Source organism: Uloborus diversus, chromosome 1, assembly GCF_026930045.1.
Source record: "Uloborus diversus isolate 005 chromosome 1, Udiv.v.3.1, whole genome shotgun sequence".
Lineage (NCBI taxonomy): Eukaryota > Metazoa > Arthropoda > Arachnida > Araneae > Uloboridae > Uloborus > Uloborus diversus.
The window spans coordinates 158932854-158946046 of record NC_072731.1 but is presented as its reverse complement, the minus strand read 5'-3'; the positions used below and the strand labels follow the sequence as shown (position 1 = coordinate 158946046).

The window sequence follows — 13193 nt, the reverse complement described above, 5'->3', positions numbered from 1 at the left end:
GAAACAAAATTTACCAACTAAATTCAGAAGTAGGGTTGGTTGGAGGGAGAGGGTAAGTGTGTCACGCCCCTAAAACTGAAATATGCATATGGTTTTTACACTTTTTACGTTTATCGTGTAATAGTTTATCACAGTGATTGATTTTGCATATATTTGGGTTTTGTGGAATTTTTCTACATCAGAGGCCTTCGTCAAAAAAAAAAAAAAAAAAAATCTGAAAAATATTTTTTAGCGAGTTTAAGCAGCATCTTTCAAAGAAGTGCTTGCCTGTTAGCTTTTGTTATTTTTTTTTTATGATCATTAAATCTTCATGTACAATTTAACTTAAAGTGTTAATTAATAGTTAAATTTAACTTTTAAGTTAAATTTAACTACAACCAGAATTTTTGAATAAAATATTATTAATAACCGTTTGAGAGGTGGGGTCCCACTTACCCCGTAAAATTTCGCTATAAGAGGTCCCCACACTATGGAGTAAGTGGTTTCCCCCATTACAGTGAGGATTTGAAAATCAAAAGCTACTCTGATGAAATATTTGTATTTGTGAAATACTAGAAATTTATGATGACTTAATAGGAATTGATAGTTCAGCTACGAAAACTGCTAAAGTTGGTGATCAGTTATTTGTGAAACTTACGTGAAAGAAAACATTAAGATTGATGTGGATCTAATGTTGATAATGGTTCTTCTTTAGTCAACTCTACATAGATGCAGTCATTTAGTGTTTCCTATTTTTTTTTTCAACTGTATTACGTTCATTAAACATACCTTTATATGTAAAAGTAAAATATATACCTAAAGGCTTTCAATAAATTTCCCAAATGAAATTGTTTTGTTTTAAAATTTTCTGTGATACAAATTTAAAAGATAGTAAATATCGCATGAATGGATGCATTTGCAAAAAAATAATTCACACCAAATATTTAAATACTTTATCATGTAAGACTCCCTTTCCTTTTTTAGATATGCTTCATTTAAATTTAATTAAGAGGGGGTATGACCCACTTACCTCTTACCATGGGGTAAGTGGGACACCCATTCGATTTTTTTAAAAATATAATACTTAAGAAGAGGCTTTTGTTTATTAATAATATCCAAGATAAAATAAGACAATATCTTGATTTTTTTTTTTTCGAATCTTTTCTATAAGTTTTCAAAAACGAACCGTTCTCAAAAGGCGTCCTACTTACGCCAATTAACCCTATACGTATATACAGTAAATTCACTAAGTTGTTTTTATGCATGTTTCACTTTAACTTTGAAATTAAAGGCAAAAAAAAAGGAGAAACACAGTTGAAAACATATGCTATTGAAAGGATTGTAACAGTGTCTGACGTAAAAATTTTTTTACGTCCGACACCTAAATTTTAATAAAAATTATTCGCTTGTTACAAAATGAAAATAGGTTACATCAATGAGATTAAAAATCTTACTTTGTACCCAAAAATACTTGTATATAGCTTTAAAATTAGCTGTATTGTTATGTAGTATGTAGCTCAGCATAATTAATTGCGCATTTTGATGTCGGACGTAAAACACTTAATATATCTCAGAGGAATTTTTTTACAAATCAAAATGAATTATATTTTGACACATTTTTGCAACACCAGCAGCAACACATTGTACCTTTAAATGGCTATTCATCTCAATTCATAATATTAGTATGTATTTTTTAGAAAAAACAGAATTTTTTTGAGAGTCACCAAATACACATAAATTTTCTGAGAAACAAAATGTCTTGTGTACATTGTACTTATATGCATATGCATTTGCCTCTTTTATTAAACGGAAACCAAAACTAACATGGATCTATATATTTTTAAAAATTATCCGTTTCTTGTTTTTCTCGTCGTATATCTTTTGACATCATCTTTCTAGGACCGACAGATCACCAGTAATATGAGCAGCCCGCTTGACAACCTAAGGCATCCACTGGAACAACAACTAATGGACATCATGAGGACGACAATGGACGGTCAAGATCATTATAAAGGTAGTGCGTTTTACTACAGAATTTTAGATGTATTTTTAGCCACGTTTGTTTTTAATTAAATCCTATAATCCGAAATGAATTTTAGCTTTAAAAAATCTTGTCCAGCGCGAGCGAAGTGGGAGAGGGGGAGGAACCGAATATAAAAGGGAAAAGACATTTACACAGATTTATGTATACAACTCAAGGATAACTATTCTATTTTATATGTTAGCATTTTTTTGCCTTGAATCTGCATCTGTCAGGAGTATTACAAAATCAGTCATAGAAAAAGTAGAAAAGACTTAATATATAAATTAGACCTAAGACTCATGGACAGTCATAATAATTATCTTGATAATTCATATTTCCTGTAAAAAATATATGTAGTTCTTGCTGCTGCTTAATAATTTCTCCATATTCGCAACAATGGAATTTAGTCAAATAGCCGTTTTCCATAGTGGTGATCAATTAAAATATTCATAGCAACCCAATGCATTGAGCTAGAAATTGAACCTCATGCTTAGCGTATATGAATTTTTTTTTTTTTTTTTTTTTGACATTTAACTACGAAAACCATTGTAATGAGATATCAATTAATGTAATTGGAGAAAATAGTTCTATCAGTTAGTCAATTTACAGTGTTTGTATGTGTCAAATGCGAAAATTATTAAAATCTTATAAAAACAGCTCATCAAGATGAGCTTCAATCGAAAAAAAAAAACTCGGATAAAATGTTTGTTAGCAGTTAATAAATTAAATGTAAATTGTACTTGTAAGTCATCTCATGAATAAGTTGTATCACAAACAAAAATAATTTTGAAAGGTGCATGTATTTTTCCAACAAAACACATTTTCTTTCGAAGGAGGAATGACGGCGTATTCTTTTTTATGAGGTTTTTCGAAATGTGTTCTAAATTCTTTTTATTTTATAACCTTCTTTCGTTTTCTTAGAAGCCACGTTATTTAAGTTTTTAGAATATTTTTTATTTATTACATAGTTCAATGTAAATATCTTTTAATGTTATTTACTTGGTGGTTACATTTGTTTCCCCCTCAAAACAAAAGAGAATTGCCTTTGAAACTTTCACTTGATAAAGTTATTACGAATGAGTTGGTACACTTTCCTTACCACATTATACTAATACTATGTAAAATTCTTTTTCAAGTGCCTAAAACTTATACTTGTTTTTCATTTAAAAAGAAGTACTTTTTATGACGTTAAAAAAAAGAAAGAAAAAAGCTGACTTCTTTTTAACCTGGTTTTAACTACATTTAGACCTTAATAATTCATACGCGAAGAATACTGAAATGGCAGTCAATGTGTTATTTTAATGATCTCCTTCGAGCTGGGGCTCAAATACCTTGATGCCTTTTCCATCGATAGCAACCATTCTCTAAATGCGCATGTGAAGCCCGTTGGCCAGCTGTTGAAATTTTCTCATAGAGCTGCGAAGCCATCCGGCACTCCCTGCTCAAATTGGCATGCCATGCTGCACGAATTGACTTAACGTGGAAACACTTCTATTTTTGGTAATTCATTACAAACCTGCTATACGGAAATGCAAGGAAAAGCAATAAGGTTCAAGTGTGTAAGAGTTTTATCAGGACAATACAGGGTGTTTCAAAATGAATAGCGGGGTTTTAACGTGTTATAATATTTATTACACCAAACTTACAGCCACAAGTGATATATCAAATGAAAGAAAAACTCAAACAGTTTTAAATAATAGCCTACAAGTGTTCAATGTGAGCACCATTCGTCACTCGGCACACGTCAAAACGATATGCAAGTTCTTCCCAAACTTTTATGAGTGTCTCATTAGTAATTGCTGCAACAGTTGTTTCAATCCTGTTCCTTAATTCGGGGAGATCGGCTGGCAGTGGAGGCACATACACATGGTCCTTAATAAACACCCAAAGACACAAATCACACGGCGTTAGGTCGGGTGACTGTGGAGGCCATGGGAAACAAGCCCTGTCATTAGGCCCCTTACGGCCAATCCAGCGGTCGGGTACAGTTAGGTTAAGCCAATCGCGTACCTCATTATGCCAGTGAGGCGGCGCACCATCTTGCTGAAAGATAAAACACAAACGCTTTCCGTTCTTTAGTCGCCATCTTTGCTACAAGCGCTTTCTAGCGGATTGCAGCAGAAACATTCCGCGCGCATGCGCACTGATGACAACAAACAAAACTGTTTGAGTTTCTCTTTCATTTGATATATCACTTGTGGCTGTAAGTTTGGTGTAATAAATATTATAACATGTTAAAACCCCGCTATTCATTTTGAACCACCCTGTATATCCTTATAGGCCATTGTTACGAGGATCGTGCAGTATAGCGAGTTTCGTACAGGCACGCTAGTGGAGTGCATTTCTGAACCTTGTGTTGCTGATAAGTTGAACCCAGACGTACTGGTAGCATAAGCAGTTCCCATGTCTATGGTTCCGCCCATTGAAAAATGTCCTCAAAAAATCTGCTAACGTTGTAATAAAAGATGTGTACAAACGAGTGTTTGGGAAGTTTATGGTACAGGGTAGTGAATCTGGGCGAGTCACTACTGTAATACAAACAGGGGACCCTCGAGTGTGAGGTACAGGGTAGTGAAACTATATGAGAAAAACAGTCATTTTTCTCGCAAATCTCCATTTCCTTAAACCAAAAAAGAGGGTTTCTAGTAACTCAGAAACACATGCACGCAATGTTCAATTGAAAATTTTTATCGTATTCGTCTTAGGTGTGTAAGCTTGTGTTCGGATTTTCATGACAAAGAAGATGGATCTACAGTACATAAACTGGATTAAAACGAAACTTAAAATATGTTCTTACTGATAAAAGAAAACTGTTTTGATTGTTTTGAAAACTAACTTTTGTATTTAAATGTTCTACAACCAACCAGTTAAGAACTAATTTTCTTAAATAGCATTCATACCGTTTTTGCCTGCTTTGCTGTTCTTAGACGGTTTAAAAAACATAAAATCAAACAATTTTCGACAATTCGATTCTCTCTAAAGTGGTTTTATTTTTGTAAAATGGTCGTCGCATTTTAAAAGTAATATGGTCATCAGTTCCACTGCATTTACAGGGTGAATGCCATTAGACAAGTGTCTCCACGTTTAGAAGAAAAATTAGAAAAAAAAACTGGTAAATGCAGGTGAGAGATGAAACTCAAGTTTGGCTCCGTTCTTATTGTCTACCCAATTCTCCCTTGTTTGACTATTTAAATTAGATTTGCGTCCCAAAGAAAAATAAGGGGAGGGGGGAGTCGAAGACTGGTGTTAAAACTTCAAAATTGAAAATATACTCGATAATGTGTGTCGCGGATTTAAAATTGCTACAAATTATCTAAATGTTCAACTTTTCATTCAGAGTATTGTGCTGAATCTTTAAAAAAGTTTATTTTAACAGTAAATCATTAATTTGCTTTAATCGTACTTAAACTACTCTGTATTTGAGATAAGTTGAATCGAGTCGAAATACTTTTCTGTTTTAAAAGTAAAGAAGAAATAACAAAATTATTTCTTGTATTCACACATTTTTTTCGTATGCGTTACCGTAATTACCATAAGTACTTGAAAGTGTTCGCTTCGATAAATTTAAATTCTCTGAAACCTAACACTCTCATGGCATCTTGTATTTTGATGCATGCACGTTCGATTAATTTAAATTTTCTCAATGCATCCCTTGTGCGATTACTACAAATTTATTGTTGTTCTTCACTTTGCATTATTATAATTGCAAAGTATTTAAGGAAAGTCTCAAGTTCTGACAACCAATAAACATCCAGAGGTGAACGACCTATCCATTTTCCCTCTAGAATTCCATATTTTCCGGTATCGTGAGTAAGATTTTGCCCACCCTTTAAATATCGTTGATTTCAAAGCGTTGCTATGACAAAGTTCGTGAATTAATTATGCATGTCCGTGACTACGGGGTACTGCAGCAATTTTCGATAGTTGTTATAATGATTTCGTGAACGTGTTTCGAAATGCTTTCTCTTCTTTCTTTCTTGTTTTATTTGTTTGTTTCGCTTTTTATGTCGAATACAAAAATAATATAAGTCATTTTTTTTCAATAAAAATTAACATTTACAAGCCATTGCATCAGTTTCAGGCAGTTGTAATATTGTTTTGCATTCCAAATTCTCAGAAGATCAAATGTGATGTTTTAAAATGTTAGCTAAGAGTTGCCTAGCGCCGAGTGTCATACACGGTAGCAGAAAGCTCCCTGCTTCGTGGAAACAGCTTGATCCCTGTTGAGTTGAGATGTTATTGACCTAAAAAGCAATGCTTCTTTTAGTGGTTCGGAGTCCCCTTTAAGCTGCAAGTCCTCCAAAGATCCCTAGATCCACTTAGTGCTCGACTGTTAAGCCAAATGCAAGTGCATAAGATGGAGGTTTGTCTTGGTCAGTGATTCTTAACTTGTAGTCCGCTGACCACTAGTTGTCGGTCCTCGGGCAATTTTTAATGTGGTCCGCGAACAGCTAGTGAAAATTAATCGTTATCATTTTTATAGTTGCAATTGAATTTATTAAAGAAAACTTTTGGATTCATCTCCTTTCCTCTGATGTAGTTGTTGTAAAAGTATTATTTCTATCGTACGTGGTCCACTTTGGAGCCGGAAAAGTACCAAGTGGTCTTCAGTAGTGTAACGGTTGAGAACCGCTTTTTAAGGTTACTATCAGAGTTCCAAAGTAAAGGTTGCAAAACAGAAATAATACCACCTAAAACTTTTTAATAACATTTACTTACATATTTGTATATAATTTTAGCAACCGTGTTTTATGAACTACGCCTTATTTTTAAAAAAAATGCTCAAATAGAAGTATTTTAATTTTAAAGCAGGATTTGATTTGGTGCAGAGTTTGATACGCCTAGCCCTTATTTTGGCAATCCGTGTGTAAAAATATAACTTTTAAATAAATTCCCAATAAATCGAAAATCTTCAAGATGTAAATTAATAAATAAAATTCTGTTTTTCTCCCCTTCTATCTCTGCACATGACATTGCTTTTGAATAGAATGCATCTGTTGTCATGACTAGGTCGAAATCATTGACGAATGAAAATCAAGTGCACAAACATTTTTCAATGGTATTATCTCATTTTGTGATTTGTTTCCGTATAAATCTTTATTTTCAAACCACTTAATCTGAAGGCTACAACAAAATACTGCTATAACAATTTCGTTGCAGCTGCAAAGAAATTTTGACGAACGGAAAAATTCCGTTTTTTAAAAATAATAATCTTTCAACATTTATTGCTCCGTCATAAAAGTAGTGAAAAAAGCTGAAAAAGAACGGAATTGTTGTTTAATCCGTTTAGGGTACTTTTTCATATGTAATTTTTCCCATGCTATAATATAGAGTTTTTTTTTTTTTTTCTTGTTGGGGGAGGGAACTAAAATAATATTATTTCAGTTTTCGTTTTCAGAAGAAAAAAGCTTTTATTTTTAAGGTAAAACTGAAGGAAATTTTAAAAACTGAATATAAAACTAATTTCCGGAGATTATTAAAATGTTCTATGCGATTTCATTTTTACTGATTATTTTTATTCAATTTGTCTCTCAGTTATTTATTTCCTGTGTTTTTCCCCTAAAAGGAGAGAAGGATCAATTTCCAAATTGAAATTACCGCATTTGGCACTTCTTTAACTAAACTCTCGCTTATAAGCTAATCGTTCTTGATTCATGTCGCTGAATTCGTCTAACAAACAATTTTCAGGGTTAATAAAATCTGCAAATACTTGCAACTGAAAATAGGATGTAGGGTAGACCGGGGCACGTTTACGCAGATTTTTTTCAATGCATTTTCTAAATTTTATGTTTTAACTTAGAAAATTTTAGACATTGCCTTTTTATGAAGCAGTTAATGGAGTCAAACTTGCTGTTTTCAGTTGTTGCTCATTTTGTGTTGTTACACGTTAAAAAAATTATTTTTCAGTCCAAGTCGGTTGCGTAAACTTGACACGGTGCACGTTTACGCATATTTATTTTAACACCTAACGTGTTCTGTTAGTATTTTGAACATAATGTCTTACCATCATTAAAATAAAGCAAATTTATTACTGACGGAATAGTGAAAAAGTAAAAGCTGAAAGCGCATGAAGGCATCACTACATGATTGTAAGCAAAATGATACAAATTTCTAACTCAATTAAAAATTAAATGGTGAGTTTCAAAACTAAATTGCCTGAAAATACTAAAATGGTTTGAGACAGTTCGGAGCGAAAGAAGCGTCAGGGCACGTTTAGCAGTAAGACACAGAAAGAACGTCCGTAAAGGTATTCAGGCGCCAATGCGTAAACTTGCCCCGTCCCCAAATTTAGATTTATTTTTAACATGCAAAAAAATGTAATTATATTTCAGCTCGTACAAATACAATTCTCAATAAAGGGTAAAATTCTGCTAATTTTTATGTATTTGTTCTTTTTTAACTAAGTATTATTTACTCACAAGAAGCTTCAAAACGTTCAACTCAAAATTTACTCGATTTGGTAAAAAAACAGATTATTCTTTCTGCATGCTAGACCGAAGCTCGATTGATGCTCAAAAACTTGTGAGGATATTTGCTTGGGAGCAGCATCAATCTGTTATGGCTGCAGGCTTTCCAGTTACAATTCGTTTTGAAAAAAAGGGCACTGCTTAAACATGCCCCATGCATAAACGTGCCTCGGTCAACCCTACATAAGACGTGAAAATATGTTGGCTCGCAAAAGTTAGGCGGGCCTTATGTGGCCCATGATCTGTGATTTGAGAATGGCTATCTTCGGTAGTCTAACTATGTAAAAAGACTAAAAAATATCCAAATATATGCAAAAAAAAAAAAAAAAAAAATCTACAAAGGGGGGAGGGGATACTTCGCTATACATTCCTTTTAATTTTATACTGACTTTAAAATTTATGCATTAAATGATAATAAAAATTATTTTTACAACCTTATGGAAATTAAAAGCAGTTAGAATTGACTCACGAAATACGTTGAAATAAATGTGTAACGCAGAAGAAATTTCACGATTTAACTTTTTCTTGCATTCATCTTGAACGATATTACAAAGTAGAAATAATTTCTGAAAGATTTTTAATACCAGTAATATATCCAGTTTTGAAATATATCCGGACACGCATTTTCCCCCGCTGGAATTGCCAGTCTATTAGCTTGCCCCTGTAGATAGTGCTTCCCTGTACTAACACTAAACTCGGAGGAAAACGTGATTGCTTATGCATTAGGGAGAAAAGAAGAAAAGGTTTTAAATTGTTTATTGATACTTTGAATATTTATTTTCGGTTTTTATCGATTGTAAATCGCATCTTTCTTCTTATTTTTTCATCAGATTAATGTTGCAAATTTTAATTCGTTTATTTATTTATTTATGGAAAATTGGTTTATCTCAGTAACTCTGTTATTTAGCCATCGTATATTTTCAATATAAAATGAAGCAAATTAAGTTTGAAAAAAAAGTTTTATTATCTGCGTGGAAAATATTACCGCTTATAATTCACGCACAGAACTGAGCTAAAACTAAAATTAAACTGTTATATTTTTATGTCAATACATCTCGGTACTAATAATAATATTAGTCGCAGTCTTGATTTAAACAAGAATTTATAAAGTGGAATTGACTTTTTTTTCTTTTTTTTTTTTTTTTTTGCATCTAAAGGCAAGTTCATTTCTAAAGACATCAAATAAAAGCTTTATAAAACAACAAACAGTTCTGTTGTAGCACCTGCATGTGCTGCTTAAACATTAATAAAAATGATGTGAATAATTTAATTACTTGCGTACGACCAATACCTAAAAATGTGACTTGATATATGGAACAAATCGGTGAAATATCGTAGCAAATGATATTATAACACAATTACAAGAGTTTTATATTAGAACCCGATGCATAAAGGCAAGGAGAAAGCCTCAGAAGAAGATGATTAAAGAATATTCTTGGCAGCTTTATCATAATTATAAAAATTTCAAACTGAAGTTTCTCGTGAAAACATTTAGCTTTATTGCAAAGCCCGCCCATTTGTTTTACCTAAAAGTGTTTTTTATTTTTTATTTTTTTTTATTTATTAATATGATAAAAATCTGCCAAAAATTGGAAAAAGTGTTTCGATATTTTTCAGTTTTTACCTGAAACTTTTATTAAATCATTTGAACGGCACTAATTGTTAATAAAGTATTGTACTTTTAATTTATTTATTTCATTTATACGTCTGTTTATTTATTTATTGTACTTTTCTTCTGAAAGCTAATTGCTTAAGATCACTTCATTTTCTCTTGTGGTTTGATTTTTTTAGTTTTTGGACCATTTCACTTTCTTAAACATCTCAAAATTAAGTGTAAAAATCCTTCGAACTTCGAGCAAAAGAACATTTTTAAAAAATATTTAACCAAAAAATAAAGATTTCTTTCTGTCAAAGCCAAAAAGTTAGACAAAAACTTATTAACTTGTTCCTTTTTTTACAAGTAATGAAGGTATGTTTAAAAAATCAATGTTTACACTACTGGATGACATGCGTACGTACATAAAACATATTTAACTTTTTTTTTTCGCTATTTTTATTTCTTTCACATTGGATGATTTAAAGGATTTGTTTTTGAAGTCATATAAATTGCGTATTTTACACTTTTACTTCAGTATATTAATGAATTATTCTATATTCGTTAGGGCTATAAGATATTAATTTCTTATTTATAATCTTCACACTATCCGTAAGTTGCTTAATTTTATGCTTACGTTTTGTAGCTGAACAATGGGACTGTTAAGAATATCAAATTGTTTAATTTTGAGCATTAATATTTTTATTGAGACAAATGGAGTTTTTATTATTTTTTCGTCGTCATATTTTTGTAAAGCCTTAATCTAGAGATCAAATACAAAACGAAACCTACGTGCAAATTTAAATGGCTTTGTTTTGTATTTGAATCGCAAAGATTTTGCCTATTTTTATTTATCACAGAATATGAAGATTTTCTAAAATTATAGATGAAGAGATCAATTTTAATATTTGCTTTGAAATATAATTATTGTAAAGTTTGAAAAAAAAGTTAACCATAACTTTCGAAACATTCGCAAAAATCTGTAACTCTATTGTAAAAGCACAAAGTCCTTTTTATCCTCACCGTTCGTTGTTGTTGGTTTTTTTCCCCCGAGCAAAATACTGGTATTTAAATCATTTTGAGCTTAGAATCGAAAAGATTTCTAGCTGAAGCCAATCTTTCAAAAAATGAACGAGAAAAAAGAACTGTCGAAAGCGAAATTTTTCCTATCAGAAAATGAGTAAAAAAAAAAAGCGTTCCCTTCAAATGCAGATGATCCTTTTCAACACTCGCTTAGTGATCCCACTCTCCTCGACCGTTTCACTTTATCCTCTTTTCCTTCTTTCAGTCTGTATATGTGTGCGTCTTCCCATTCACGTAATTCCTCTTTTCCTCGACTTTGGCGATATCCTAGCAGAAGACGACCTCCAACATCTTGAAGAAATGGCGTTGCCCCGGTTACTGCATTGATTTCCCCGTCTATGCCGGCCTTGCAGCTATACCAGAGCTGCTCACCACAGCCTAGGACGCTTGGACCGGATACCACAACTGTTCGATACGGCATGACCTGCTTTCTAGTGCACTACGCGATCCGGGAATCGAATTCCTCAGCTCTAACTGATAGATTTTCAGTGTAGCATTCTTGAAAGCGTCAAATTTCCGTTTCCAGTTCCTTAAATCCAGTCTAGATCCTCAAACAAAGTAATAAATTAATTAATTTATTAATAATTACAATTACAACAACCATATAATGCTACTGCATCTAAAACTTCTTTCACTTAATTTAAAACTTATCACATACAAAATTTGCCGATTTTAAGTTGTTGACTGAGTTTTTCCTCTTAATCAAAACTTTTCTCCCATTTAATCAAATAATACCAGTGATATATGAAATGGCTGCTATGTCCTTTCTACTTCAGCTGTAAAACTTCCAATGTCTTTTTTTTTCTCTTTTCTTTTTTTTTCTTTTCCTTTCTTTAAAAAAAAGGAAAAATCTTGCTCACTTCATTAGTTTCTTTCATATGGTTTTATGATGAAACAGTCAGCACTTGAAAATTTTTAGTGTGCTCTTTTGTTTGACCTTCCCTTCAAAAGATATTCTGTATTCAGTACACTTTTTTTTTCAATTGGTTCGATTTTTATCTTTATTATTTAGATGAAAACTGGAAAAGAATTTAGTTTCAAAAGATTTCACAACTGCGTCCTCACTTCAATAATGTTTGAGAACGAATCGGAAACTTCAGCTCTTTTTTATGCTTTCGTGCATTTTGCGCAAATTGTGCCCACGTTTTAATATATTTATAACGACTTGTCAAGGAATATTGTTGTACATTCTTAAAAGGAAAAATATTTTTTATTTATCATTTTTTTTCTTTCTTTATTTTATACTTTGTCTTCGAAATAATTGCTCGGTTGAATCGCTGGCGAAAGTTTTATAAACAAAGCCTATAAAAACACTATTGTTTAAAGTAATTTATGCCTCATTGTTATCCATTTAGTATTATTTTGTTTTTCGTTTTCTTCTATGAATACATTATTTGACATTTTTCATGTGTATTTTATTACACTATATAAGTTACTAAACTAGAATCAGTGAGGATGCGGAAGCATCATATTTTATGTGGTTCGGTACGAAAGTTTAGATTGGTTGTTATACTCGAGTATCCTTGAAGAAAAAGCTCAACCTTATGCCTTAGCTTCTTTTCAAGTTTCGAAATTGCGATTTCAAATTCGTGTTTTAGCGTGCATTTTTTTATTACTATGTTTTCTTTTTTCTTCCCTAATTTTCACAATTTTCTGGCCTTGCCGGTTGCATTTCTGTTTTTCGTTTGACCTAGTATTTATTTCTTGAAAAGATTTTTCTTTGCTACGAACTTTTTCCCTTTCTGTTGCCAATCCTCATTATTGTATTGTTAAATATTAGCTTATTGAAACTTATGGGAGTGAGGTAGTCATACTGTTTACTAAACTTTTATGGAAAATTTAGCTGTTTTTTAGTGTGATCTTTTCTTCACTTTTTTCAATTAGAGGAGGGTGGTCCAGAGCGGGTAAATTTTCGAAGAATGCTCGAAAATTGTAGTTTTTGGATTTTTATCGCGACAATTTTAATTTTATTTCCTGGCAGGGTTCTTGAACATCAAAATAAAAAGTGATTTTTGTATTATTTCAAACCCAATATTTATTTATTATC

At 31.9% G+C, this 13193-nt stretch overlaps 1 protein-coding gene across 2 annotated transcripts in view; it reads left to right on the top strand.

The window, feature by feature from the left end:
• The window catches only part of LOC129233209 (cytoplasmic polyadenylation element-binding protein 2-like), a 126460-nt gene that overhangs the window by 54578 nt on the left and 58689 nt on the right, over nucleotides 1-13193 (top strand). For both annotated transcript variants that reach the window (XM_054867279.1, XM_054867274.1), the window contains exon 2: nucleotides 1879-1993. In XM_054867279.1, coding sequence (XP_054723254.1) covers nucleotides 1879-1993 — 115 coding nt within the window. The remainder of the gene's footprint in view (nucleotides 1-1878; nucleotides 1994-13193) is intronic.